The sequence below is a fragment of the Rhinoraja longicauda genome, chromosome 22 (genome assembly GCF_053455715.1).
Source record: "Rhinoraja longicauda isolate Sanriku21f chromosome 22, sRhiLon1.1, whole genome shotgun sequence".
In the NCBI taxonomy this organism is placed as follows: domain Eukaryota; kingdom Metazoa; phylum Chordata; class Chondrichthyes; order Rajiformes; family Arhynchobatidae; genus Rhinoraja; species Rhinoraja longicauda.
In genome coordinates, this window is record NC_135974.1 from 119,212 (window position 1) to 145,644 (window position 26,433).

A 26,433-nucleotide genomic window follows, 5' to 3' on the forward strand; every position below is an offset into this window, starting at 1 on the left:
CTCCCCCCCCTCTCCTCCTCCCCCCCTCTCCTCCTCCTCCTCCTCCCCTCCCCCCTCCCCCTCTCCTCCCTCCTCCCCCCTCTCCTCCTCCCCCCTCTCCTCCTCCCCCCTCTTCCTTCCCCCCCTCTTCCCTTCCCCCCCCCTCCCCCAGTCCATCCCCCCCTCCTCCTCCCCCCAGTCCATCCCCCCTCCTCCTCCCCCCAGTCCATCCCCCCCTCCTCCTCCCCCCTTCACCCTCCCCCCTCAGCGATGCCGTCAATCGGGTGGGTGCCCCCCTCACGGAGCGGGAGAGGTGACGACACCTCCCGGCGGTCAGCGCGGCCCGATCTGAGGAATGGCAGGCGCGAGGCATGCCGGGGACGGGCGGCTGTGCTCCGGGGGGGAGGGGGGGTGAGCGCATTAGTGAAATGTCCGGGCGCGGGGGGGGAGTGCATTAGTGAAAGGTCCGGGGGGGGGGGGCGGGGGGAGTGCATTAGTGAAAGGTCCGGGGGGGGGGGGGGGGGGAGTGCATTAGTGAAAGGTCCGGGGGGGGGGGAGTGCATTAGTGAAAGGTCCGGGGGGTGGGGGGGGCGGGGGGGGAGCGCATTAGTGAAAGGTCCGGGGGGGGCGGGGGGCTGGGGGCAGGGGGGAGTGCATTAGTGAAAGGTCCGGGTGGGTGGGGGGGGGGGGGTGAGCGCATTAGTGAAAGGTCTGGGGGGGGGGGGTGGGCGCATTAGTGAAAGGTCCGGGGCGGGGGGGGAGGAGCGAGCTGATCTGTTGAAGACGTGCGGGTCGCATTGCATTGTGACGTCACACGCTGAACACTGGCGGGGGGGGGGGGGGAGCGCGCGCTGATCTCTCATAGGTGCACGGGTGCCATTGTGACGTCACATGCTGAATACCAGCGGCGGGGGGGGGGGGGGAGAGCGCAAGCTGATCTCTCATAGGTGCACGGGTGCCATTGTGACGTCACACGCTGAAGCCCTTCAAGAAACGGGGGGGGGGGGGAGCGCATTAGTGATAGGTCCGGGGGGGGGGGGGGGCGCATTAGTGAAAGGTCCAGGGGGGGGGGGGTGGGGGTGGGGGGAGCGCATTAGTGAAAGGTCCGGGGGGGGGGCGGGGGAAGTGCATTAGTGAAAGGTCCGGGGGGGGGGGAGAGAGCGCATTAGTGAAAGGTCCGGGGGGGGGGGGGGGGGGAAGAGCATTAGTGAAAGGTCCGGGGGGGGGGGTGAGCGCATTAGTGAAATGTCCGGGCGGGGGGGGAGTGCATTAGTGAAAGGTCCGGGGGGGGGGGGGGCGGGGGGAGTGCATTAGTGAAAGGTCCGGGGGGGGGGGGGGAGTGCATTAGTGAAAGGTCCGGGGGGGGGGGAGTGCATTAGTGAAAGGTCCGGGGGGTGGGGGGGGCGGGGGGAGCGCATTAGTGAAAGGTCCGGGGGGGGCGGGGGGCAGGGGGCAGGGGGGAGTGCATTAGTGAAAGGTCCGGGTGGGGGGGGGGGGGGTGAGCGCATTAGTGAAAGGTCTGGGGGGGGGGGGGGGGGGGTGGGCGCATTAGTGAAAGGTCCGGGGCGGGGGGGAGGAGCGAGCTGATCTGTTGAAGACGTGCGGGTCGCATTGCATTGTGACGTCACACGCTGAACACTGGCGGGGGGGGGGGGGAGCGCGCGCTGATCTCTCATAGGTGCACGGGTGCCATTGTGACGTCACATGCTGAATACCAGCGGGGGGGGGGGGGGGAGAGCGCAAGCTGATCTCTCATAGGTGCACGGGTGCCATTGTGACGTCACACGCTGAAGCCCTTCAAGAAACGGGGGGGGGGGGGGGGAGCGCATTAGTGATAGGTCCGGGGGGGGGCGCATTAGTGAAAGGTCCAGGGGGGGGGTGGGGGTGGGGGGAGCGCATTAGTGAAAGGTCCGGGGGGGGGCGGGGGGAAGTGCATTAGTGAAAGGTCCGGGGGGGGGGGAGAGCGCATTAGTGAAAGGTCCGGGGGGGGGGGGTGAGCGCATTAGTGAAAGGTCTGGGGGGGGGGGGGGGGGGGTGGGCGCATTAGTGAAAGGTCCGGGGCGGGGGGGAGGAGCGAGCTGATCTGTTGAAGACGTGCGGGTCGCATTGCATTGTGACGTCACACGCTGAACACTGGCGGGGGGGGGGGGGGGAGCGCGCGCTGATCTCTCATAGGTGCACGGGTGCCATTGTGACGTCACATGCTGAATACCAGCGGGGGGGGGGGGGGGGAGAACGCAAGCTGATCTCTCATAGGTGCACGGGTGCCATTGTGACGTCACATGCTGAATACCAGCGGGGGGGGGGGGGGGGAGAGCGCAAGCTGATCTCTCATAGGTGCACGGGTGCCATTGTGACGTCACACGCTGAAGCCCTTCAAGAAATGGGTTAGAAATGAAAATTTTAAACTTTAAAAACTCTAGTTTTAAAAATGTAGCTTCAAGTTGAATGAAAGTAATTGGAATATATGGCCAGGATAATGGTGAATATGGTGGTGCAAATATTGTAGTGCTATGGTGTATCGTTTTGGCTATGCGAGCATCAAAAGTTAAGCTACACACATACGGACATACACACAAACACACGGACACAGAGTTTTAATAATATACTAGACCAAGTCGACCCGTTGGGCCCATTCCTCGTAGGGGGGGACAGGGAAGGGGAGAGGGTATGATTGAGTGAGGCCTGGACCCAAAGCCTCTCTTGCATTGTAGCACCCTCAACCCCCCACTCAATCCCCCCATATCCCCCCTCCTCCCCCTACTAACCCACTCCATCCCCCTTAGCCAACCCCACTTGCCCCTCCCCTGCCCCCACCCGGGAACGCGGGGGGATGGAGTGGCTGAGTGTTAGGCCAATGCAGTAGAGGTTTGGGGGGGTTTCAAAGGGGGTTCAGGGGGGATGAATTGGGTGAATGGAGGGTGGAGGACAGGGGGGATAATGGGGTTGGGGGATGGGGTGGGTGAGAAGAGGATAAGGGGGTGGTTTGTGGGGGGGATGATAAGGAGTTGAGGGGGTGTGGATGGAGTGGGTGAGTGGGGCTCTTAAAAAAACCCAACCTGAAACCAATTTAAGTTAATGCAGCACAGGTTTGGGGGAGTTTTAAGGGGGATTAAGGGGGAATGGAGTGCGTGAGTGGGCCTCTGAGGAAAAATCCTAAACACAATTTCAGTTAATGCAGGAAAGGTTTGGAAAGGGGGGGGGGGGGGGGTTGAGGTGGGAATGGAGTTTGTGAGTGAGGGGATGGGGTGGCTGAGTAAGGGGAGGGTGTTAGACCAATGCAGTTGATGTTTGGGGGAGTTTTAAAGGGGGTTCAGGGAGGATGAAATGGGGGATGGAGGAAAGGGGACTGAGGGGAGGATAAGGAGGTTGAGGTGGGATATGGGGAGGATGATAAGTGGGGTTGAGGGGGTGTGGATGGAGTGGGTGAGTGCGGCTCTTAAAAAAGCCAGAAGCCAATTTAAATTAATGCAGCACAGGTTTGGGGGTGTTAAGGGGGATTGAGGGGGGATGGAGTGCGTGAGCGGGGCTCTGAAAAAAATTCTAAACACTATTTCAGTTAATGCAGGAGAGGTTTGGGGGAGTTTTAAGGGGGGGGGTTGAGGTGGGAATGGAGTGCCTGAGTGAGGGGGGGTTGAATTGGGAATGGAGTGGCTGAGTAAGGGGAGGGTTTTAGACCAATGCAGTGGAGGTTTGGGGGAGTTTTAAAGGGGGCTCAGGAGGGATGAATTGGGTGAATGGAGGGTGGGGGAGGGGGAGGGGGGGGATAAGGGGGCTGAGGGGGATGGAGTGGGTGAGGGGAGTGAGAAACAGGATGATTAAACCACCAGGGACAGGACTATTAAACCGTCAGGGACAGGATGATTGAACTACCACCGAGTTCGTTAGGGCACTGATAATGTGGGACAGAGACAGGTTGTACGAACAGCCGTAAATTTAAGAGAGTGTCTAAGCGGCAGGAAAGGGTTGAAATGGGTCATGAGGATAACTAAGGGTCATGTGGATAACTACTGCGCTTGCTCAATGAGGTAAATGAATATTGCAAATACGCCCCTGATGGGGAAACTGCTAATTACCATGCACATACAATGTATGATCTGGGGGGTACCCGGGGCGGTACAGAAGATTGTGCACCTCAGCGCTCTGATTGGAAGGAGCCCGAAGGGGAGGGAGATTCAACAAAGTTGTATTGTATAAAGAGAAGGCACTGTCTTTGTCTCGGGGTGTCTCGGTTTGGAGAGGCACCCGGCTCTGCAGACTCGTGAATAAACTTGTGTTGTTTCCACGACTTTGTCTCTGGCATTGTGATTGTGAGCACTCACATTTACATCTCACAGGAGGATAAGGGGGGTTGAGGTGGGTTTGTAGCGGGGATGACAAGTGGGGTTGAGGGGGTGTGGATGTAGTGGGGCTCTTACGAAAACCTGTAACCAATTTAAGTTAATGCAGCACAGGTTTGGGGTTTTTTAAGGGGGATTGAGGGGGGAATGGAGTGCGCTCCCCCCCTCCTCCACCTCCCTCTTCTCGTCCTCACCCCCCTCACCCAGTCCATCCCCCCCTCCTCCTCCCCCCCTTCACCAACCATCACCCGTCAACAATGCCGTCAGTCGAGCGGGTACCCCCCTCACGGAGCGGGAGAGGTGATGACACCTTCCGGCAGTCAGCGCGGCCCGATCTGAGGAACGGCAGGCGCGAGGCATGCCGGGACGGGCGGTGGTATTCCGGGCGGGGGAGCGCATTAGTGAAATGTCCGGGGGGGAGCGCATTAGTGAAAGGTGCGGGGGGGGGGGGGGGGGAGCGCATGAGTGAAAGGTCCGGGGGGGGGGGGGCGGGGCGGGGGAGCGCATTAGTGAAAGGTCGGGGGGGGGGGGGGGCGAGAGCGAGCTGATCTGTTGAAGACGGGGAAGGGGAAAGGGTATGGTTGAGTGAGGCCTGGACCCAAAGCCTCTCTTGTATTGTAGCACCCTCAACCCCCCACTCATCCCCCATCCTCCCCCTACCATCCCCCCTAGCCACCCCCACTTGCCCCTCCCCTGCCCCCACCCGGGAACGCGGAGGTAAGGAGTTGCTGAGTGTTAGACCAATGCAGTAGAGGTTTGGGGGAGTTTCAAAGGGGGTTCAGGGGGGATGAATTGGGTGAATGGAGGGTGGAAGAGAGGGGGGGATAATGGGGCTGGGGGATGGAGTGGGTGAGAAGAGGATAAGGGGGTGGGTTGTGGGGGAGATGATAAGGAGTTGAGGGGGTGTGGATGGAGTAGGTGAGTGAGGCTCTTAAAAAAACCCAACCTGAAACCAATTTAAGTTAATGCAGCACAGGTTTGGGGGAGTTTTAAGGGGGATTGAAGGGGGTATGGAGTGCCTGAGTGGGGCTCTCAAAAAAATCCTAAACACAATTTCAGTTAATGCAGGAGAGGTTTGGGGGAGTTAAGGGGGTTTCAGGTGGGAATGGAGTGCGTGAGTGGGGGAGAGGGGGGGGGGGGGGGATGGAGTGGCTGTGTTAGACCAATGCAGTAGCGGTTTGGGGGAGTTTCAAAGGGAGTTCAGCAGCGATGAAATGGGTGAATGGAGTGTGGAAGAGAGGGGGGGGATATGGGGGCTGGAGTGGGTGAGAAGAGGATAAGGGGGCTGAGGTGGGTTATGGAGGGGATGATAAGGGGTTGAGGGGGGTGTGGATGGAGTGGGTGAGTGACGCTATTGACAAAAAAGAAATCAATGCTTTTTGAAATGAAGCGTTTTTCTTTGAAAATGAAAGGAATATAAATGAAGGCGACGTATTATTTTACTCCCTCACGTGGTACACCGACCAATGGGGCGTCGAGTGCCACGTGGTACACCGACCAATGGGGCGTCGAGTGCCAAGTGGTACACCGACCAATGGGGCGTCGAGTGCCAAGTGGTACACCGACCAATGGGGCGTCGAGTGCCAAGTGGTACACCGACCAATGGGGCGTCGAGTGCCAAGTGGTACACCGACCAATGGGGCGTCGAGTGCCAAGTGGTACACCGACCAATGGGGCGTCGAGTGCGAAGTGGGAGCTGAACAGAAAAAGGCAACGTTCACTCACTAAAAAACCCTCCCCGAAGTATGAAATAGAAATAAAACAATCGGAAATGAGGAAAAATGAAATGCAAGTAATGTTAAAAAGACAAATCTTTTTTTAGAGCACAAAACGGCAAACCTCCCTAACTAAATAAAGCCTCCCCGAGGTAAAAACTAAAAAGAAACCAAAGTAAATAAGGTAAAATGAAATGAACTTTATGTTTAAACAAAGCGATTTGCTTTAAATAAAATATCAATGGAAATGAAGCTTATCTTATATTGTACAACAGCAGCCAAAGCTCGACGTCTCAGCACGAACCAGACAGAGCAGCAGCAGCGGGAGCTTTCAGCGGGACACGCCCTGTCGTACAAATAAGAGTGGCGGCGGCGGCAGCGCTCCTCTCACGTGGGACGTGGGCCAATTGTGCGGGTCCCATTGCTCCACCCCCTCCCCCAGTCCATCCCCCCTCCTCCTCCCCCCCCCTCACCCGGGCCGGGGGGGGGGGGGGCGCATTAGTGAAAGGTCCGGGGGGGGGGGAGCACATTAGTGAAAGGTCCGGGGGGGAGCGCATTAGTGAAAGGTCCAGGTGGGGGGGGGGGAGCGCATTAGTGAAAGGTCCGGGGGGGGGGGGGGAGCGCATTAGTGAAAAGTCCAGGTGGGGGGGGAGCGCATTAGTGAAAGGTCCGCGGGGGGGCGCGAGAGCGAGCTGATCTGTTGAAGACGTGCGGGTCGCATTGCATTGTGACATCACACGCTGAACACCGGCGGGGGGGGGGGGGAGCGCAAGCTGATCTCTCATAGGTGCACGGGTGCCATTGTGACGTCACACGCTGAACACCGGCGGGGGGGGGGGGAGCGCGAGCTGATCTCTCATAGGTGCACGGTGCCATTGTGACGTCACACGCTGAAGCCCTTCAAGAAATGGGTTAGAAATGAACATTTTAAACTTTAATATCTCTCTAGCTTTAAAAATGTAGAAGGAATGGGTGACGTTTCGGGTCGAGACCCTTCTTCAGACTGAAGAAGGGTCTCGACTCGAAACGTTACTCCAGCATTTTGTGAATAAAAGCCTTCGATTTGTACCAGCATCTGCAGTTATTTTCTTATACATATTGATCTTATTGATTCATATTGGTGGTGCTTTCTACGGTGCATATGTAGATGTTGATGAGAGTTGTTGGGGACACCTATTTTTCTGTTTCTATGTTTCTAATTTTGGGCCCCATATCTGAGGAAGGATGTGCTGGCTCTGGAGAGGGTCCAGAGGAGGTTTACAAGAATGATCCGTGGAATGAGTAGGTCAACCTATGATGAGCGTTTGTCGGCACTGGACCTGTACTCGCTGGCGTTTAGACAAATGAGGGGGGGACCTAATTGAAACATACAGAATAGTGAAAGCCTTAGGTAGAGTGGATGTGGAGAGGATGTTTCCACTTGTGGGAGAGTCATAGCTTTTCACGAAGGAGATGAGGAGAAATTACTTTAGTCAGAGGGTGGTGAATCTGTGGAATTCTTTGCCACAGACGGCCGTGGAGACCAAGTCAGTGGATATTTTTAAGACAGAGATAGATAGATTCTTGATTAGTACGGGTTTCAGGGATTATGGGAAGAAGGCAGGAGAATGGGGTTAGGAGGGAGAGATAGATCAGCCATGATTGAATGGTGGAGTAGACCTGATGGGCCGAATGGCCTAATTCTACTATTCCTTATGACCCCTATTCCTCCTGCATTCCAAGGAATAGAGTCCCAGCCTACTCAACCTCTCCCTACAGCTCAGATCCTCTAGTCCTGGCAACATCCTTGTAAATCTCCTCTGTACCCTTTCCAGCTTGACAACATATTTCCTATCACATGAAGCCCAGAACTGAACATAATACTCTCAATGCGGCCTCACCAACGTCTTATAGAACTGCAACATGACCTCCCAACTTCTATACTCAATACTCTGACTGATGAAGGCCAATGTGCCAAAAGCCTTTTTGACCACCTTGTCTACCTGCGACTTCATCTTCAAGGATGCATGCACCTGCACTCCTAGATCCCTCTGCTCTACAACGCTCTCCAGAGGCCTGTGTAGGTCCTGCCCATGTTAGACATCCCAAAATTCAACATCTCACATTTCTCTGTATTAAATTCCATCAACCATTCCTCAGCCCACTTGGCCACTCGTTCAAAATCCTGCTGCAATTTTGCATAACCACCTTCACTATCTGCAAAACCACCCACTTTTCAGTTCTATGTCTGGAGTCTTGATGAATCTCGGTTGTGCAGCAGCTAAATGAGAGCAATTGCTCTTGCAGCGTCCAGTGTGTGTGTGGTCTTTATCTCCTTAGGCTAAGCCATCAACCTCTGCTTGTGTCTTGCAGATTTTTGCTGGTCTTCTCCTGCCTGGTTCTGTCCGTCTTCTCTACCATCAGGGAATACAAGGAGAGTTCTGAGGGAGCACTCTATATTCTGGTGAGTTCCTCCTCACTGCACTCTGGCCTCTTGCCCAATGGTTGGCCACTGTCCGGGTGTTAGATGGCATGCATGCTTATGGGGGGTGCGGGGCGAGGAGCTTTTGGGGAGGCGATCCTTTGCTCCACCGTTTACCCATCCCTATCATCTCCGTACTTTGTGGGATTTGCTGGGACCATGCACCCGGGAGGCACATGGAGTGGTGATGGAGTTTCACCTTTGTTGCTGGATCTGGAAACTTTATGTTAACCACCTCTCCCCCAACCCATTCTGTAACTTCTGCAGCCCTCATAAGTTCTCGGAGCAGAATTAGGCCATTCAGCCCATGTTTTGAGTCTAGTTTATTGTCATGTGTACCGAGGTACAGTGAAAAGCTTTTGTTGCATGCTAACCAGTCAATGGAAAGACAATACATGATTACAATCGAGCCATCCACATTGTACAGATTCATGGTAAAGGGAATAATGTGAATAACATTTAGTGCAAGATAAAGCCTGTAATGCCCTTCGTCAACTCCACCGTTCAATCATGGCTGATTGATCTTCCCCTCTCAACCCCATTCTTCTGCCTTCTCCCCATGACACCTGAACTAATCAAGACTGTCAAGCTCCGCTTTAAAAATATCAAATAACGGCCTCCACGGCCGTCTGTGGCAATGAATTCCACAGATTCACCACCCTCTAATTAAAGAAATTCCTAACCATCTTGTTTCTAAAGGTATGTACTTTTATTCAGAGGCTACGGCCTCTGGTCCTAGACTCTCCCACTATGGCGGCACGGTAGCGCAGCGGTAGAGTTGCTGCTTTACAGCGAATGCAGCGCCGGAGACTCAGGTTCGATCCTGACTACGGGTGCTGCACTGTAAGGAGTTTGTACGTTCTCCCCGTGACCTGCGTGGGTTTTCTCCGAGATCTTCGGTTTCCTCCCACACTCCAAAGACGTACAGGTATGTGGGTTAATTGGCTGGGTAAATGTAAAAATTGTCCCTAGTGGGTGTAGGATAGTGTTAATGTACGGGGATCACTGGGCGGCACGGACTTCGAGGGCCGAAAAGGCCTGTTTCCGGCTGTATATATATGATATGATATGATATTGGAAACATCCTTATATATTTTACCTTGCACTAAACATTATTGCCTTAACATGTATCTATACACTGTCAATGGATCGATTGTAATCATGTATTGTCTTTCTGTTGACTGGTTAGCACGCGACAAAAGCTTTTCACTGTACCTTGGTACACGTGACAATAAACTCAACTGAACTGAACATCCTTTCCACATCCACTCTATCCAGGCCTGAAACCAAAACACCAGCACATCCATCACCCTGAGCACACTGATCCACGCTGACTACCCCAAATCAGTCAAAACCAAAGAGAAAGTGCTGGAGCAACTCAGCAGGCCAGGCAGCATCTCTGGAGAGTGTGGAAATGTTGAATGGTTCAATGTTGTTTTATTATCACGTGTACCATGGAACAGTGCGATACTTTTATGATGGCGGCGCGTCCAGATGCAGCGGCTTTGCGCTCCCCAGACAGATGCAATTCGGAGCAGCCCAGCACCGAATGCGGCTGCGATAAAACCCAGGGAAGTACACCCAGTAAACCCCTAAAACCCCTAAAACCTAAAGAATTCACACTAAAACTCACCTACAGTACGAGGAAATCCAGCACCGGCACCGAAATCCCGACAGTGCTGGCGGCAGCACGTCCGAACACAGCGACATCGCGCTCTCCAAAGCGCTGCAGACCACACAAGGCAGACCGCTCATGGAGCCGCATGGAGCAGCCCAGCAGTGGACGCGGCGGGAAAATCAGGTCACGGAATCTTTGTTTAAAATCTGCGACCCTTACCTCCACTGAAATCCAGTCGGAGCCCGTGGCGGCGAGTCCGGACACAGTGACAGCGCACTCCCCAAGGCACTGCAGCTCACGGAAGGCGGATCGCACATAGAGCCGCATGGAGCTGCTCAACATCGGGTGCGGCTGCGCGAGACTGGCCGGTGAGTACTATAAAACCCTCACCAAAATCCCCACGGAGCCAGGCAGAACAGGCCCCTGGATCACCACTGGAAGGAGACGGAGACAGCGCAGGGAGAGGAAGCAAAAACGTGGCCGGAGAGCGGGGGTGCAGGTCAGGCTACGGACTGAGAGCGGGGGTGCAGGTCAGGCTACGGACTGAGAGCGGGGGTGCAGGTCAGGCTACAGTGGGAGAGCGGGGGTGCAGGCCAGACTACGGTGGGAGAGCGGGGGTGCAGGCCAGGCTACGGACTGAGAGCGGGGGTGCAGGCCAGGCTACGGTGGGAGAGCGGGGGTGCAGGCCAGGCTACGGTGGGAGAGCGGGGGTGCAGGCCAGGCTACGGTGGGAGAACGGGGGTGCAGGCCAGACTACGGTGGGAGAGCGGGGGTGCAGGCCAGGCTACGGTGGGAGAGCGGGGGTGCAGGCCAGACTACGGTGGGAGAGCGGGGGTGCAGGCCAGGCTACGGACTGAGAGCGGGGGTGCAGGCCAGGCTACGGTGGGAGAGCGGGGGTGCAGGTCAGGCTACGGTGGGAGAGCGGGGGTGCAGGTCAGGCTACGGTGGGAGAGCGGGGGTGCAGGTCAGGCTACGGTGGGAGAGCGGGGGTGCAGGCCAGGCTACGGTGGGAGAGCGGGGGTGCAGGCCAGGCTACGGTGGGAGAGCGGGGGTGCAGGCCAGACTACGGTGGGAGAGCGGGGGTGCAGGCCAGGCTATGGTGGGAGAGCGGGGGTGCAGGCCAGGCTACGGTGGGAGAGCGGGGGTGCAGGCCAGACTACGGTGGGAGAGCGGGGGTGCAGGCCAGACTACGGTGGGAGAGCGGGGGTGCAGGCCAGGCTACGGTGGGAGAGCGGGGGTGCAGGCCAGACTACGGAGGGCCCCACAAAGACCATCCCTACCAAGAGTCTTTCTCGCAAATGTCCGGTCACTCTCCAACAAGCTGGATGAGGAAAGGCTATGGATCAACACCCAGCGATCCCTGAAAGAATGCTGCGCGCTGATCTTCACAGAGACGTGGCTCAACGCGCTGGTTCCCGATCGGGCTGTGGAGCTAACGAAACAGTCATTACAACGGGCCAATAGAACAAAGGGCGGTGGGCTCTGTATCTACATCAACAATGACTGGTGCACCAACCACTCCGCAATAGAGAGCTACTGTTCCCCAGACCTGGAGTACCTACTGCTCAAATGTAGGCTGTTTTATCTACCTCGGGCGTTTACTGTGGTCATCATCATGGCTGCATACATTCCCCCACAGGCTAATGCTAACCTAGCGCTAGCACAGCTGCACTCGGCCATCAGCAAGCAGCAGGATGCCCACCCCGACGGTGCCTTCATTGTTGCCGGGGACTTTAATCAGGTTGACCTACGAGCCGCGCTCCACAAATTCCACCAGCATGTGCAGTGCCCTACCAGGGGCTCAAAGCTCAAGGTAAAGGACGCCTACAGTGCTCTCCCATGCCCACCTCTGGGACAGTCCAATCACCTCTCACTGTTTCTACTGCCCGCATACAAACCCCTCATCCGCAAGACCAAACCTACAATTAAGACGGTCAAAATATGACCCGAGGATGCCACCCAACAACTCCAGGACTGCTTTGATTGCACCGACTGGGACCTGTTTGCACAACAGGCGACCTGCAGTTCAGAGGTAGACTTGGAGAAGTACACATCCACTGTGCTCTCCTACATCAACTGCTGTGTGGAGAATGTCACAGTGGACAAGGAAACAAAGATGTTCCCAAACCGGAAACCATGGATGAACAAGGAGGTACAGAACCTGTTGAGGGCACGCAACAATGCCTTTAAATCTAGTGACACTTTAGCATACAGTGTTGCCAGGTCAAACCTGAACAAAGGTATAAAAAGTGCCAAAGACACCCACAAGCAACGGGTGGAAGACCACTTCATTACCACGGACACCAGAAGCACGTGGCAGGGTGTCAGGGACATCACTGGCTACAAGAGCAGCCCTGCCTGCCCCCACAGTGATGTCACACTAACCAACGAGCTTAACAATTTCTTTGCCCACTTCGAAACTGGCAACACCGCCATGAGGGGAAGAACCCCAGCCGAGGGGGAGGGACTGGTCTTAACATTGAGCACACAGGATGTACAACGCGCTCTGCGAAGGGTCAACCCACACAAGGCTGCAGGCCCGGATGGAGTTCAAGGAAGGGTACTTAGGGACTGTGCTGAACAGCTGGCTGAGGTATTCACCAGGATCTTTAACCTGTCGTTATCTCTGACTACGTTCCCCTGTGCCTGAAGTCGGCTACCATAGTGCCGGTGCCGAAAAAAGCAAAGATCACCAACCTGGACGACTACCGTCCGGTTGCCCTAACTCCTATAATCATGAAGTGCTTTGAAAGGCTGGTCCTCTCACACATCAAATCCAACATCCCTGCCTCACTGGACTCGCATCAATTTGCATACAGGGCAAATAGATCCACAGAGGACGCCATCTCTCTGGCCCTTCACACTATCCTGACTCACCTGGAGAGACAGGGCACGTACGTGAAGATGCTATTCATAGACTATAGCTCTGCCTTCAACACGGTCATCCCCACCAAGCTCATCACCAAACTCCACCAGCTAGGCCTCAGCTCGTCGTTATGCGACTGGATCCTGGACTTCCTGCTGGAGCGCCCGCAGGCAGTGAGAATGGGCCCGCACCTGTCCTCCACTATCACCCTGAGTACCGGCACACCACAGGGCTGTGTTCTGAGCCCCATGCTCTACTCCCTATTCACACACGACTGTGTTCCTTCATTCGACACCAACACCATTGTCAGGTTTGCAGACGACACAACGGTTATCGGGCTGATCACCAACGGTGATGAAACAAACTACAGAGCGGAGGTGCAGAACCTGGTGGAATGGTTAACAACCTGTTAACAACGTGGCTCAATGCGCTGGTTCCCGACGGAGCTGTGGAGCTAACGAACCGGTCACTACAACGGGCTGATAGAACAAAGGACTCCGGTAAGAGCAAGGGCGGTGGGCTCTGTATCTACATTAACAATGACTGGTGCACCAACCACAAAGCAATAGAGAGCCACTGTTCCCCAGACCTGGAGTACCTACTGCTCAAATGTAGGCCGTTTTATCTACCTCGAGCGTTTACTGTGGTCATCATCATGGCTGCATACATTCCCCCACGGCTCAGTTAACAACCTGTCCCTAAACACCTCCAAGATCAAGGAGCTGATCATCAACTTCCATTAACTTACAACGGGGAATACGCTCCGATCTTTATCAATGGGGACAGTGTGGAGAGAGTGTCCAGCTTCAAGTTTCTGGCAACTCACATTTCGGAGGATCTCACATGGTCCATTAACACTGCTGCGCTGGTCAAGAAGGCACAGCAACGACTGTTCTACCTGAGAACACTGAAAAAATCTGGTCTGCCCCAACAGCTGCTGACGACCTTCTACCGCTGCACCATAGAGAGCATCCTAACACATGGCATCCCTGTGTGGTACCTCAGCTGCACGGAGGCAGAGAGGAGAGCTCTTCAGCGGGTAGTCCACAGAGCTCAGAAGACTATCAGAATACAGCTACCAGCATTGGAGGGCATCTACAACACACGATGCCTCAGAAAAGCCACCAGCATTCACAAAGACTCCTCACACCCCTAGAACGGAGATGAGGAAGAACTTTTTCAGTCAGAGAGTGGTGAAGGTGTGGAATTCTCTGCCTCAGAAGGCAGTGGAGGCCAGTTCGTTGGATGCTTTCAAGAGAGAGCTGGATAGAGCTCTTAAGGATAGCGGAGTGAGGGGGTATGGGGAGAAGGCAGGAACGGGGTACTGATTGAGAGTGATCAGCCATGATCGCATTGAATGGTGGTGCTGGCTCGAAGGGCTGAATGGCCTACTCCTGCACCTATTGTCTATTGTCTATTGTCTAATAGTCTGTTTGAAATTGTACCATCGGGCAGACGCTACAAGGCCTTCTACGCCCGCACCTCCAGACTCAGGAACAGCTTCATCCCCAGGGCCATAGCTGCTATGAATCGGTCCTGCTGAGCCAGATGGTCACATCGCACAGTGAACCAGCACAGACCTACTTGAACTTCACACTGTTTCTAATTTGTTTCACTGGGTTGTATAAATTTACACTGATTAGCTAATTAATTTATTGCATCATACGGAAGACGCATTCCCAATCTCGTTGTACCCCTGTACAATGACAATAAAGATATATTGTATTGTATTGTATTGTAGACAGCTCTACCCGTACATAAGCACCATCCCCCGGTTAGTACAGAATGTAAGGAACAATCCACCATTTTGGTGCCATTTCCCAGTCCCAGCTGCAGCCGGCCACTAAGGCGTTGCAGTCGTCGCCTCCATTCCGGTCATCCTGCGAACTGTCCCTCTCCTTGCACGGCCCTCTTCAGCTCTTGTTCCCGGTGGGTGCCTCCTGCAGCCAACCTTTTCACCGGGCCTTTTGTCCAACGTCCGCCACCATCTCCCTCCACCCATCTTCCCGATTCCCGGTCTTTGGGAGTGAGAAGGGGCCGGGCTCGGTGACCTCTCTCCGGGCAGGTTGGTTTCTGGTTCCGCGGTAGGTGAGCAGGCCTGCGGTTATGATATGGCCGCGGCTTGCCGGGGGACCTTCTCACCGTTTTGGATCGGGACCCTACTTCAGACCCACTCTACACGAAACGTCACCTATCCTCGTCTACCAGAGATGCTGCTTGAGCCGCAGTGTTGCTCCAGCACTCTGGGTCTTTGTTACATCCTCTTGTCTCTCGCCACCCGCAGGAGATTGTGACGATCGTGGTGTTCGGCGTGGAGTACCTGGTGCGCATCTGGTCTGCCGGCTGCTGCTGCCGTTACCGTGGCTGGAGGGGCCGCCTCAAGTTCGCCCGCAAACCCTTCTGTGTGATCGGTGAGGGGGCACCGCGTGGTACACGTGTGATACACACATGGAGGAATAACAAGGGCCAGGGAGAGGCCATGGGGACCAGGTTTGGTGAGGGGTCATGGAGAGGGTTAGGGGTGAAGGGTCATGGTTTACGATCAAGAGTCAGGGTTGCGGAGAAGGGTTAGTGGGTTAACGTGAGGGGTCAGAGTCAGGATGAAGGGTCAACGTCAGGTTTGGAGAGAGGTCGGACAGGGTGAAGGGTCAGGGTTAGGTTCAGAGTTTACAGTCAAGTGTCAGGTTTGCAGAGAAGGATCGGGGTGAAAGTGAGGGGTTGGACTCGGGGTGAAAGGTCAGAGCACTTGGTGAGGGGTTGGGGTCAGGGTCAGGCTGTGAGAACAAAGGTTAGTGGTCTGGGTTGGGGTCAGGGTGAAGGGTCAGGCTGTGAGGTGAGGGGTCAGGGTCGAGGTTAATGGGAGATGTTGAGGAACGGTGAACCCAGTCTAATGCTCTCCCCTGCTCTATCCCCCACCTCCGTCTCACCCCCCACTCTCTCCCCTCCCACTCCCCCCTCTCTTTTTGCCCTCTCTCTCCCCCTGCTCCCCCCTCTCTACCCCCCTCTCTACCCCCTCCCTCTCCCCCCCTCTCCCTCGCCCGGTTCCCTGCCTGGTCTTCCCCCTTCCCCACTCCCTCTCCCCTGCTCTCCCTTCTCTCTCCCCTCCTCCCCCACTCTCCTCTCTCTCTCCCCCGCTCTCCTCTCTCCCCCCTCCTCTCCCGCTCACTTCTCTCTCTCTCCCGCTCTCCTCTCTCTCTCCCCCGCTCTCCTCTCTCTCCCGCTCTCCTCTCTCTCTCCCCGCCCCCCTGCCCAGACGTGATTGGTGCTGGTCGCTTCCATCGCCGTGCTGGCGGCTGGCACGCAGGGCAACGTCTTTGCCACCTCCGCGCTGCGCAGCCTGCGATTCCTGCAGATCCTGCGCATGATCCGCATGGACCGGCGCGGCGGCACCTGGAAGCTGCTGGCTCCGTGGTCTACGCTCACAGCAAGGTGGGGGCGGGGAGGTGGGGGGCGGGAGTGGGGGTGAGGGGAGTGAATGGGGAGGAGGGGGAGTGGGGGGGAGTTGGGGAGAGGGAGGGGGTGGGCAGGAGTGGGGGGTTGGGTGAGTGGGGGGGAGTGGGCGGGAGGCGGAGTGGGGGGCGGGAGGGGGAGTGGGCGGGAGGGGGAGTGGGCGGGAGGGGGGAGTGGGGGGGAGGGGAGAGGGGGAGGGGAATGGGGGTGGGGGAGTGGGCGGGAGGGGAAGTGGGGGAGTGGGCGGGGAGGGGGAGGGAGAATGGGCGGGAGGGGGAGTGAGGGGGAGGGAAGAGCGGGGAAGGAGTGAGAGGAGTGGGTGGGGGAGGGAGCAGAGGGGGAGTGGGTGAGACCACTGCGGCGGCACATGCTTGCTGCTGGGCTCCGTAGTTGGCGAGTGGGGGGAGGGGAGTGGAGGGTGGGTGGGGTGGGGTGGAGGGGGAGTGGGGAGGAGGGGGAGTGAGCCTGTGAGGACAGGGGAGTGAGTCTGTGCGGGGGGTGAATCTACTCTTTGTCATTGGGACAATGTATTCACATCTCGCGGAGGATCTTGTGTAGGAAAATAACTGCAGATGCTGGTACAAATCAAAGGTATCACAAAATGCTGGAGTAACAGCAGGTCAGGCAGCATCTAGGAGAGATCTTGTTGTTTTCTGTCTCTGTCTTTGTTTCTCTGTTTCTCTCTCTTTGTCTTTGTCTGTCTCTTGGTCTCTGTGTCTCTGTCACTCTCTCTTTTTATCTCTGTTTTGCTGTCTCTGTCTCTCTCTATTTATCTCTGTTTTGCTGCCTCTGTCTCTCTCTCTGCCTCTGTTGCTCTGCTTCCTTTTCTGTCTATCTGTCTCTACCTCTCTGTGTCTCTGCCTTTCTGCCTCTCTCTCTGCCTCTCTCTCTCTCTCTCTCTCTCTCTCTCTCTCTCTCTCTCTCTCTCTCTCTCTCTCTCTCTCTCTCTCTCTCTCTCTCTCTCTCTCTCTCTCTCTCTCTCCTCTCTCTCTCTCTCTCTCTCTCTCTCTCTCTCTCTCTCTCTCTCTCTCTCTCTCTCTCTCTCTCTCTCTCTCTCTCTCTCTCTCTCTCTCTCTCTCTCTCTCTCCCCCCTCCTCTCCTCCCTCTCTTCCCCCCCCCCTCTCTCCCTCTCCCCCCCCCCTCTCTCCCTCTCTCCCCCCCCCCTCTCTCCCTCTCTACCCACTGTGTTGCTGCCTTTCAGGAGCTGATCACTGCCTGGTACATTGGCTTCCTCTGCCTGATCCTCGCCTCCTTCCTGGTCTTCCTGGCAGAGAAGGATGACAACAAGGAGTTTGCCACGTACGCGGATGCCTTGTGGTGGGGATTGGTGAGTGGACGAGTTGCTTGTGTCCGGAGTGGGGACCCTGAGGCACCAGGCCCGACCTGGGTAGCCCCCTGGGGCAGATCACGGCTGGAGCTGCCATAGTGCTGGGTGTGGGGCTGTGGGCTGGTAGTGGGGGTGTGGCTGGGTGGGGTTGTGGGCTGGGTGGGGTTATGGACTGGGTGTGGGAGTGTGGGCTGGGTGTGGGGGGTGTGGGCTGGGGTGTGGGCTGGGTGTGGGGGTGGGGTGTGGGCTGGGGTGTGGGCTGGGTGTGGGGGTGTGGGCTGGGTGTGTGGTGTGGGCTGGGTGTGGGGTGTGGGCTGGGGGTGGGGTGTGGGCTGGGTGTGGGGTGTGGGCTGGGGTGTGGGCTGGGGGTGTGGGCTGGGGTGTGGGCTGGGTGTGGGGGGTGGGGGTGTGGGCTGGGGTGGTGGCTGGGTGTGGGGGTGTGGGCTGGGTGTGGGGTGTGGGCTGGGTGTGGGGGTGTGGGCTGGGTGTGGGCTGGGGTGTGGGCTGGGGGTGGGGTGTGGGCTGGGTGTGGGGGTGTGGGCTGGGGTGTGGGCTGGGTGTGGGGGGTGGGGGTGTGGGCTGGGGGTGGGGGTGTGGGCTGGGTGTGGGGTGTGGGCTGGGTGTGGGGGTGTGGGCTGGGGTGTGGGCTGGGGGTGGGGTGTGGGCTGGGGTGTGGGCTGGGGGTGGGGGTGTGGGCTGGGTGTGGGGGTGTGGGCTGGGTGTGGGCTGGGTGTGGGGTGGGTGTGGGCTAGGTGTGGAGGTGGGTGTGGGGGGGGTAGGTGTGGGGGTGTGGGGGTGTGGGGTGGGTGTGGGGTGTGGGGTGGGTGTGAGGGTGTGGGCTGGGTGTGGGTGTGGGGGTGTGGGGTGGGTGTGGGGTGTGGCTGGGTGTGGGGTGTGGGGTGGGTGTGGGCTAGGTGTGGAGGTGGGTGTGGGGGGGGTGGGTGTGGGGGTGTGGGCTGGGTGTGGGGGGTGGGTGTGGGGGTGTGGGCTGAGTGTGGGGGTGTGGGCTGGGTGTGGGGGTGTGGGCTGGGTGTGGGGGGGGTGGGTGTGGGCTAGGTGTGGAGGTGGGTGTGGGGGGAGTGGGTGTGGGGGTGTGGGCTGGGTGTGGGGGTGTGGGCTGGGTGTGGGGTGTGGGGTGGGTGTGGGCTAGGTGTGGAGGTGGGTGTGGGGGTGTGGGCTGGGTGTGGGGGTGTGGGCTGGGTGTGGGGTGTGGGGTGGGTGTGGGAGGGTGTGGGGTGTGGGGTGGGTGTGGGAGGGTGTGGGGTGTGGGGTGGGTGTGGGCTAGGTGTGGAGGTGGGTGTGGGGGGGGTGGGTGTGGGGGTGTGGGCTGGGTGTGGGGTGTGGGCTGGGTGTGGGGGTGTGGGCTGGGTGTGGAGGTGGGTGTGGGGTGTGGGGTGTGGGGTGTGGGGTGTGCGCTGGGTGTGGGGGTGTGGAGGTGGGTGTGGGGGGTGGGTGTGGGCTAGGTGTGGAGGTGGGTGTGGGGGGGGTGGGTGTGGGGGTGTGGGCTGGGTGTGGGGGTGTGGGCTGGGTGTGGGGTGTGGGGTGTGGGCTGGGTGGGTGTGGGGGTGTGGGCTGGGTGTGGAGGTGGTGTGGGGTGGGTGTGGGGGTGTGGGCTGGGTGTGGGGGGTGTGGGCTGGGTGTGGAGGTGGGTGTGGGGTGTGGGGTGGGTGTGGGCTAGGTGTGGAGGTGGGTGTGGGGGAGGTGGGTGTGGGGGGGGTGCATGTGGGGGTGTGGGCTGGCTTGGGGTCCCACTGTTCTGCACCTCACTGACCTGCCACTACTCCACAGATCACGTTGACCACCATTGGCTATGGTGACAAGTTCCCCATCACCTGGAATGGCCGCCTGCTGGCCGCCACTTTCACCCTCATTGGCGTGTCCTTCTTCGCTCTGCCCGCGGTAAGCATACTGTGGGCTAGGGGGAATAACGACCTGTCACATCCCTGAGCCCAGAGGGATTCTGCACCATTCCAGAATCCGGAGCGACCCTTTCCCATTGTAATCCCAACTCTGCAGCCTTCTCCCCGGCTCCATTCCATCTCCTCCCTCTAAAGAGAATTCCCAGGGAATTATTCAATTGCTTGCCACATTCCTGGAGATGTCCCAAGGGAGCGGTTTCCAACCCTTCCTTGATTTGGGAATGCCTTTTGGCTCCACACCTGAATTTCCCAAATCCCAACATCAACATGGACGGTCTGTTCAAAGTGTCAGGAACAGAAGCTGTTCTGGTCTGGAGGCAGCATTGATCTTGATGAATGGTGGGGTGGACTCGATGATGCATTGGGCTGAGTCCCGCCCCTCAAAATAAGAGGCTTCTAGTCCTTGAGCCCTCTTCTATTCTCTGTAGCCTCTACAACCACCCAATGGTCTGTTCAGCATGGTAGAGTGTAGCTAAGCACCTTCCAGTATTTCTGGTTGGCTTCCGCTGCCGGGATGTTCTCTGAGTGTGGTCATGAAGGGTCAGCATGAGGCTGTTTGGCCCTTCAGCCATTTCTACAACACAGCGGGATCAGGGCCGGTCGATGTCCCACCACTGCCCAAAGCCCTCAGCTCCTCTTCCCCAAACTCCGTCCCTGCCTGGTCCTTTTCTATCGCGAAGACAGACATCCATCGCACACCCTTCAGCCCTTCCTGACCGTTCCGTCTTCACATTCCAGGGAATCCTGGGCTCAGGCTTCGCACTGAAGGTTCAGGAGCAACATCGGCAGAAACACTTTGAGAAGCGACGCAACCCCGCGGCTGGCCTCATCCAGGTGAGGGGGGCTTCCACGGTTACGGGGAGGGCCAGAGGGGGTGAGATGGGAGGTGAGACATAGAACACTAGTTACCCACCGCACCCAAGAACGGTTGGTGGCATCACAGCAGGTCCCAAGCGAGAGATGTCGACGGGTAGTTGGTGAGATGTTGCCTGACTGTCCAGGGCAAGGGGACATGGATAGGTCGGATTGGCCAAGAGTCAAGAATGTTTTATTGCCATTGGTCCCAAAATGGAACGATGAAATGGATGTTAGCGTGGGATCACCAGGTCAGGCTTGGACAGTGACCCTGGATCACCAGGTCAGGCTTGGACAGTGACCCTGGATCACCAGGTCAAGCTTGGACAGTGACCCACCATCACTGGCTCAGGAGAGTCTGGTCACATCCCAGAGGGGTCTGCACATCTGCCCCAGAAGGGACTGCTCATCTGCCCCAGAGGGGTCTGCACATCTGTGCCAGAGGGGACTGCACATCTGCCCCAGAGGGGACTGCACATCTGCCCCAGGTGCATAGTCACTGGACCTCAGTGGGGCCTCAGTGACAGGATATTCTCAGGTTGTGAACCATATATTGGGAAGTGGAAGGCCTGAACGTATTGTGTGTGGGATCAGGTTGAAGAGGCTGTTGTAGCCGGCTCCCCCCCCCGGCTCTTGCCCCCGTTTCTCATGCTTATACCCTGTCTTTGTGCCCTCACAACAGACAGCCTGGCGTTACTACTCGACCAGCCTGTGTCGGACCGATCTCCATGCCACGTGGCAATGCTTTGAACAAACGTTGACTGTCCCAATGTACCGGTACGTGCCCTACACCACCTCCTCTCCTCACCCTCCGCATAACTTTCAGATTTGGCTTCTTAATTTCATTTAATTAAGTTGTTTAATTTCAAATTTCTTTTTATTTCCTTCCATTTTAGTTCAGTTCCACACAAGTTTCTTTTTGCTCCATCGCCTCACTGTAGTGTCAATGCCGTTGTCAATCAATCCCCAGTGAAAGGTGGAGTCCATGTGTGAATGGGGCCTTGGACAAGTAGGTACATCGTGTATCTGTGTTCCTCTCCGCTGCATCTGCCTCACTTGATAACAAACCTTTCCTTCCATGCCGACTTCAACCTGTGACCCTCCGTAAAGCCAGGTGACCTCCTGATGTGATTCCACCATCTGAAATCCAAATTTGGCTTCCATACCATGCCGACTTCAACATATGACCAAAGGTAGACACAAAGTGCTGCAGTGCCTACAGGACCTCCCGGTTGCCAACCATTTCAACTCCCCCTCCCATTCCCACACTGACCTTTCTGTCCTGCGCCTCCTCCATTGCCAGAGTGAGGCCGCACTCAAATTGAAGGAACAGCAGCTCATATTTTGCTTACAACCCAGTGTTGTGTACATTGAATTCTCAAATTGTAAGTAACTTCATCTTGCACTCCCCTCCCCTCCCCTCCCCTCACCTCCCCTCTTGCCCCACTTCCTCCACCCTAGTAGTTTAAGCAGTTCTCCACATTGTTTCTCTTCACCTTCCCTAGCCAACAATGAGGCCGCCCCTGACTGGTCCAGGTCTTTTCTCACCTCAAGCTTCCCCCACCCCCACCCTCTACTTTCAGTCTGAAGAAGGGCCCCGACCCGAAATGTCACCCATCCTTTTTCATCAGAGATATTGCCTGACCTTCTAAGTTACTCCACCACTTGGTGTCTATCTTTGCTGTAAACCAGTATCTGCAGTTCCTTGTTTCTACCTTCAACCTGTGACAAATTTGTACCATAAAATTGACAGGACGCCTTGTGCCGAGCAGGCTTAGAGAGTCATCGTACAACGAGGCCCAAGAAACAAAGTTCAGGCATTCAGGTGTCAGGCAGTGTCTGTGGAGGATGGACAGATGACAGCACACTAAATTTCCAAATGTTATCTTTAATTTTTAACATGATAATTTAATACTTTTTAATTATTAATTTTGGGTTGGAACCTTTCTTCAGACTGACTGAAAACCCAAAGTTTAATGTTTTAGTTTTTTGAGAAACAGCGTGGAAACAGGCCCTTCGGCCCATGGAGTCCACGACGACCAGCAATCACCCGTACACTAGTTACATAAGAATTGGGTTTGACTGAAAATCAGGACCTGCAGGGTAGTGATCCCAGGGATTGCTTCCAGTACCTCGTGCATAGTGATGATAAGGACAGGAAGATAGGAAATGAATATGTGGCTGAGTAGTTGGTGCAGGGGGCAGGGATTTAGATATCTGGATCATTGGATCTCTTCTGGGGCAGGGGTGACCTGTACAAAAGGGACGGGTTGCACCTTAACTGGTGGGGGACCAACACTCTAGCGGCAGGTTTGCTAATGCTACACGGGTGGGGTTTAAACTAGATTGGCAGGGGGCTGGGATCTCGTACAGGACAGAGGTAGGTGAGAGGTTAGAAGTTGGTATGGAGGGTGGCGTGGGAAAGGTTTGTGGACAGAATAGGCAGGTGAAAGGCGGAGAGCAAGGAAGGAGGGTTGGTTTAAACTGCACGCAATTTTAATGCAAGGGGCCTGACGGGTAAGGCAGATGAGCTTAGGGCATGGATAGGTACGAGTGACTGGGACGTTGTAGCCGTGACTGAAACCTGGTTAAGGGAGGGGCAGAACTGGTAGCTCAATGTACCGGGGTACAGGAGTTTCAGGAGAGATGGGGTGAAGGAAAAAGAGGAGGGGGAGTTGCATTGTTGGTTAAGGAGGATGTCACGGCCGTGGTCAGAGGCGACATTATGGACGGTTGGTCTAGTGAGGCTATATTGGTGGAGCTGAGGAACAAGAAACGGATGGTCACCTTGTTTGGGGTGTACTATAGACCCCCGAATAGTCAACGGGAATTAGAGGAGCAAATGTGCCGGGAGATTGCAGACAGCTGCAGGTCAAATAAAGTTGTTTGTAGTGGGGGATTTTAACTTTCCTAATATAGACTGGGAAAATCATAGTGTGAAGGGTTTAAATGGGTGCAATTCCTCAAAAGTGTTCAGGGGAGTTTTCTTAAGCAGTATGTGGAGGCCCCAACACATGAGAGGGCAACGCTGGATCTAGTAGTGGGAATTGGGAAGGGTAAGTTTAAAGGAGTGTTTGTGGAGGAGCCTTTTGGGACCATTGACCACAGTTTGATTAGGTTATAGTTATAGATAGGGACAGAGATGGAAATGGATTGGGACACATGTTAAAATGATCAACTGGGGGTAAGGCCAACTTTGAGGATATGAGAGGAGGTCTCGCTCAAGTTGACTGGAGCAGGTTATTTGAGGGGAAGGTACATCGGGCAAGTGGGATGTTTTAAAAGTATGCTGATAAAAGCTCAAGATACATGCGTTAGAGTGAAGGGCAAAGCAGGCAAACGTAAGGAAGCTTGGCTGATGAGGGAAATTGAGGGCGTTTGGTCAAAAACAAGAAGCATGCAAGGAACAGGTAGCTGGGATCAAGTGCATCCCTGGAGGAGTTTGGGAACTAAGGAATAAACTGAAAAAGGAAGGTATCACAAAATGCTGGAGTACTTCAGCAGGTCAGGCAGCATCTCAGGAGAGAAGGAATGGGTGACGTTTTGGGTCGAGACCCTTCTTCAGACTGATGTCAGGGGGGGGGCGCAAAGGAAGGATATAGGTGGAGACAGGAAGATAGAGGGAGAACTGGGAAGGGGGAGGGGAAGAGAGGGACAGAGGAACTATCTAAAGTTGGAGAAGTCAATGATCATACCGCTGGGCTGCAAGCTGCCCAAGCAAAATATGAGGTGCTGTTCCTCCAATTTCCGGTGGGCCTCACTATGGCACTGGAGGAGGCCCATGACAGAAAGGTCAGACTGGGAGTGGGAGGGGGAGTTGAAGTGCTCAGCCACCGGGAGATCAGGTTGGTTAAGGCGGACTGAGAGAAGATGTTGAGCGAAACGATCGCCGAGCCTACGTTTGGTTTCGGCCGATGTAAAGAAGTTGACATCTAGATCAGCGGATACAATAGATGAGGTTGGAGGAGGTGCAGGTGAACCTCTGTCTCACCTGGAAAGACTCTCTATTCGACAAAACTTTGAAGAAGTTCACCTCCTCTCTTCGACGAAACAGTCTTTCCACCCAGAGAGTTGTGAATTTGTGGCATTCTCTGCCATAGAGGGCAGTGGAGGCCAAATCACTGGATGAATTTAAGAGATAGTTGGATAGAGCTCTGGGGAGTAGTGGAATCAAGGGATATGAGAAGAAGTTAGGCACAGGTTACTGATTGTGGTGATCAGCCATGATCACAATGAATGGCGGTGCTGGCTTGAAGGGCCGAATGGCCTCCTGCACCTATTTTCTATGTTTCTAGACAAATCTCCAGGGCCTGATCAGATATATCCAAGGACATTGCGGGAAACTAGAGGAAATTGCGGAGCCCTGTTTGAAAATTATGAGTCATCCTTAAATACAGAGAGATGCCGGAAGATTGGAGGGTGGCAAATGTTGTGCCTCTTTTCAAGAAGGGCTGCGGGAAATGCTGGGAACTACAGGCCGGTGAGCTTAACATCTGTAGTTGGAAAGTTACTAAAGAGTATTCTGAGGGATGGGTTATACAGGCATTTGGATGGGCAAGGGCTGATTAGGGATAGGTCAGCATGGTTTTGTACGTGGGAGGTCGTGTCTCACAAATCTGATTGATTTGTTTGAAGACATGACCAAAAAGGTTGATGAGGGCCGAGCTGTAGAAATGTAAATGGATTTCAGCAAGGCATTCGACAAGGTTCCACATGGTAGGTGCTCTGGAAGGTTAGATCACATGGGATCCAAGGAGAGATAGCGGAATGGATAGCAAATTGGCTCCATGGAAGGAAACAGAGGGTGATAGTGGAAGGTTGCTTTTCGGACTGGAGGGCCTGTGATGAGTGGTGTGCCTCAGGGTTCGGTGCTGGGCCCATTACTGTTTGTCATCTACATCAATGATTTGGATGAGAACATACAGGGCAAGATTTGCAAGTTTGCTGATGATACAAAAAGTGGGTGGTTTTGCAGATAGTGAAAATGGTTGTGAACGATTGCGGCAGGATCTGGATCCAGGTGGGCAGAGGAATGGTTTGATGGAATTTAATACAGAGAAGTGTGAGGTGTTGCATTTTGGGACGTCGAACAAGGGCAGGACCTACACAGTGAATGTAGGCCTCTGGGGAGAGTTGTAGAGCAGAGGGATCTAGGAGTACAGGTGCATGGTTCCTTGAAGGTTGAGTCGCAGGTAGATAAGGTGGTCAAAAATGCTTTTGGCACTTTGGCCTTCATCAGTCAGAGCATTGAGTTCGAAGAGGGTCTCGACCCGAAACGTCACCCATTCCTTCTCTCCCGAGATGCTGCCTGACCTGCTGAGTTACTCCAGCATTTTGTGAATAAAACGATTTGTACAGCATCTGCAGTTATTTTCTTATACATTGAGTATAGAAGTTGGGAGGTCATGTTACAGTTGTATAAGACGTTGGTGAGACCGCATTTAGTTCAGTTCTGGACACCATGTTATAGGAAAGATATTGTCAAGCTTGAAAGTGTTCAGAAAAGATTTACAAGGATGTTGCCAGGACTAGAGGGTATGAGCTACAGAGAGAGGTTGAATATCTATTCCATTGAGTGCAGGAGGGTGAGGGGGGATCTTATAGAGGTGTACAAAATCATGAGAGGAATAGATCGGTAGATTCACAGAGCCTCTTGCCCAGAGTAAGGGAATCAAGGACTAGAGGACATAGGTTCACGGTCAAGGGAAATGATTTAATAGGAATCCGAGGGGTAATTTTTTCACACACAGGGTGGTGGGTGTATGGAACAAGCTGCCAGAGGAGATAGTTGAGGCAGGGACTATCCCACCGTCATTCCTGCTAGGATCCCTTTCCAGTCGACCTGGCCAGCTCCTCTCTCATGCTTTCATCGTCCCTTTGTTCAACTGCAACACTGACACTTC

At 55.4% G+C, this 26,433-nt stretch overlaps 1 protein-coding gene across 1 annotated transcript in view; it reads left to right on the plus strand.

Moving 5' to 3' along the window:
• kcnq2b (potassium voltage-gated channel, KQT-like subfamily, member 2b) overlaps positions 1 to 26,433 on the plus strand; it is an 87,932-nt gene that overhangs the window by 28,547 nt on the left and 32,952 nt on the right. Inside the window, 9 exon segments of the mRNA XM_078418599.1 lie at positions 8,387 to 8,477; positions 15,264 to 15,390; positions 15,843 to 15,844; positions 16,233 to 16,377; positions 16,380 to 16,408; positions 17,631 to 17,756; positions 19,545 to 19,655; positions 20,414 to 20,509; positions 21,213 to 21,307. Coding sequence (XP_078274725.1) covers positions 8,387 to 8,477; positions 15,264 to 15,390; positions 15,843 to 15,844; positions 16,233 to 16,377; positions 16,380 to 16,408; positions 17,631 to 17,756; positions 19,545 to 19,655; positions 20,414 to 20,509; positions 21,213 to 21,307 — 822 coding nt within the window.